Source organism: Acyrthosiphon pisum, unplaced genomic scaffold, assembly GCF_005508785.2.
Source record: "Acyrthosiphon pisum isolate AL4f unplaced genomic scaffold, pea_aphid_22Mar2018_4r6ur Scaffold_15665;HRSCAF=16324, whole genome shotgun sequence".
Lineage (NCBI taxonomy): Eukaryota > Metazoa > Arthropoda > Insecta > Hemiptera > Aphididae > Acyrthosiphon > Acyrthosiphon pisum.
In genome coordinates this window covers 1-1,539 of record NW_021764505.1, presented here as the reverse complement: position 1 = coordinate 1,539, position 1,539 = coordinate 1, and the positions used below count along the sequence as shown (strand labels likewise).

Sequence of the window (1,539 nt, the reverse complement as noted above, 5' to 3'; positions counted from 1 at the left end):
TCTAAGTTGGACAAAAAATTAATACAGTCGATAACTCGAATTTTTTTTTTTTGTCCCGTAGGAAATTCCTATACACTCAATGCAATATTTATCGCGATAAGTCAAATATAAAAATAGTTGAGCATAGATAACTCGAAGTAATTTCTTACATTTTATCGTTAGAATAACCGGTTTACAATCACAAATATACAAATGAAATTATCCTATATGTACAACTGTGCTGTAAAATAATCGACAGTTGCCGTATATCTTCGCTGTGTAGCGTGTATAATTTGTAGTTATGTCTCTTAAACGTAAATTGGTTACATTAACAATTGCTGAAAAAGTGAACATTATAAGTGAGGTGACAAAATGTGGTAAACAAAAAAATAAAAATTGCCAAGCAATTTAATATTCCACCCAGTACACTTTCAACTATTCTGAAAAATAAAGACGATATTTTACAAGAATACGAAACTAATAAAGGGTCAATGAAAAGAATGAAGATTTGTGAGTATCCCGATATAGAGGTTAGTTTACTCAATTGGTTTATTCAATGTAGAGATTTAAACATTCCAATAAATGGACCAATTTTAAAGGAGAAGGCCGAATTTTTTGCTACTAAACTCGGCCATAAACAATTTAAAGCTAGTCAAGGTTGGTTAAGCAACTGGAAAATTAGGAATAACGTCGTTTTTCGTAAAATATGTGGTGAAAACGCTTCAGTTGACCAACCAATATGTTCTGACTGGTTAGTAAAATACCTACCAATTATAAATCAATATCCCCCCGATGACGTTTATAATGTTGACGAAACAGGTTTATTTTATAAATGTTTACCGAGTCAAACATTTGTTTTAAAAGGAGAGAACTGTGCAGGGGAAAAAACAGTAAAAAAAGAGTTACAATTATTTTAGGATCAAATATGACTGGCACAGATAAAATTAAACCACTATTAATTGGAAAATCGGCAAAACCTAGGTGTTTCAAAGGTATTAAAACATATCCATTAGATTATGAATCAAATAAAAAAGCGTGGATGACGAGTGCATTGTTTGAAAAATGGCTGTCTAATTTTGATAAAAAAATGAGTTTAAAAGGTAAAAAAGTACTCCTCTTAATTGACAATTGTACTGCTCATAAAACAAAAAAGAAATTAAATTCTATTAAAGTAGATTTTTTTCCACCAAATACGACTTCACAAATTCAGCCAATGGACCAAGGTATAATACAGAACATTAAAATATTATATCGTAAAGAAATTATTCGCAAAATGGTTAATGATATCGATGAAGGTAGATCTTTTTCGATAAACTTGTTACAAACTATGCGAATGTGTTATAAAGCATGGGAAAATGTCGAGAAAAATACAATTGTTAATTGATTTATTAAATCTGGAATTTCAACTAAGGAAAAAGAAATCAAATATACTCATTTAGAAAGCGACGATGGAGGTTCCGATTGGAAACTTATAGTAGATCACTATAAATTAGAACCAGAAATTACATTTCATACATTTACTGAAATAGACACTAAGATATGTACAACTGGAGTATTAAG

The 1,539-nt window shown here is 29.9% G+C and overlaps 2 protein-coding genes across 2 annotated transcripts; both read left to right on the top strand.

Moving 5' to 3' along the window:
* Positions 1-66: 66 nt before the first annotated feature.
* On the top strand, positions 67-896 carry LOC107885806 (tigger transposable element-derived protein 4-like). Its single transcript, XM_016809501.2, has 2 exons — positions 67-509; positions 579-896. Exons 1-2 carry the CDS (start codon positions 471-473, stop codon positions 894-896), a joined length of 357 nt encoding a protein of 118 aa, XP_016664990.1. The 5' UTR covers positions 67-470.
* An 8-nt stretch (positions 897-904) lies between these two features.
* LOC100575123 (tigger transposable element-derived protein 4-like) lies at positions 905-1,363 on the top strand. The gene has a single exon (XM_016809500.1). The coding sequence runs from the start codon at positions 905-907 to the stop codon at positions 1,361-1,363; it is 459 nt and encodes a 152-aa protein (XP_016664989.1).
* Positions 1,364-1,539: the final 176 nt, after the last annotated feature.

Excerpts from the sequence above, each read along its gene's own strand:
- LOC100575123 (XM_016809500.1), top strand. The coding sequence starts at position 905 with ATGACTGGCACAGATAAAATTAAACCACTATTAATTGGAAAATCGGCA.
- LOC107885806 (XM_016809501.2), top strand. The coding sequence starts at position 471 with ATGAAAAGAATGAAGATTTGTGAGTATCCCGATATAGAG. Across the intron at positions 510-578 it reads GTGAGTATCCCGATATAGAG|GAGAAGGCCGAATTTTTTGC; the intron begins GTTAGTTTACTC and ends CCAATTTTAAAG.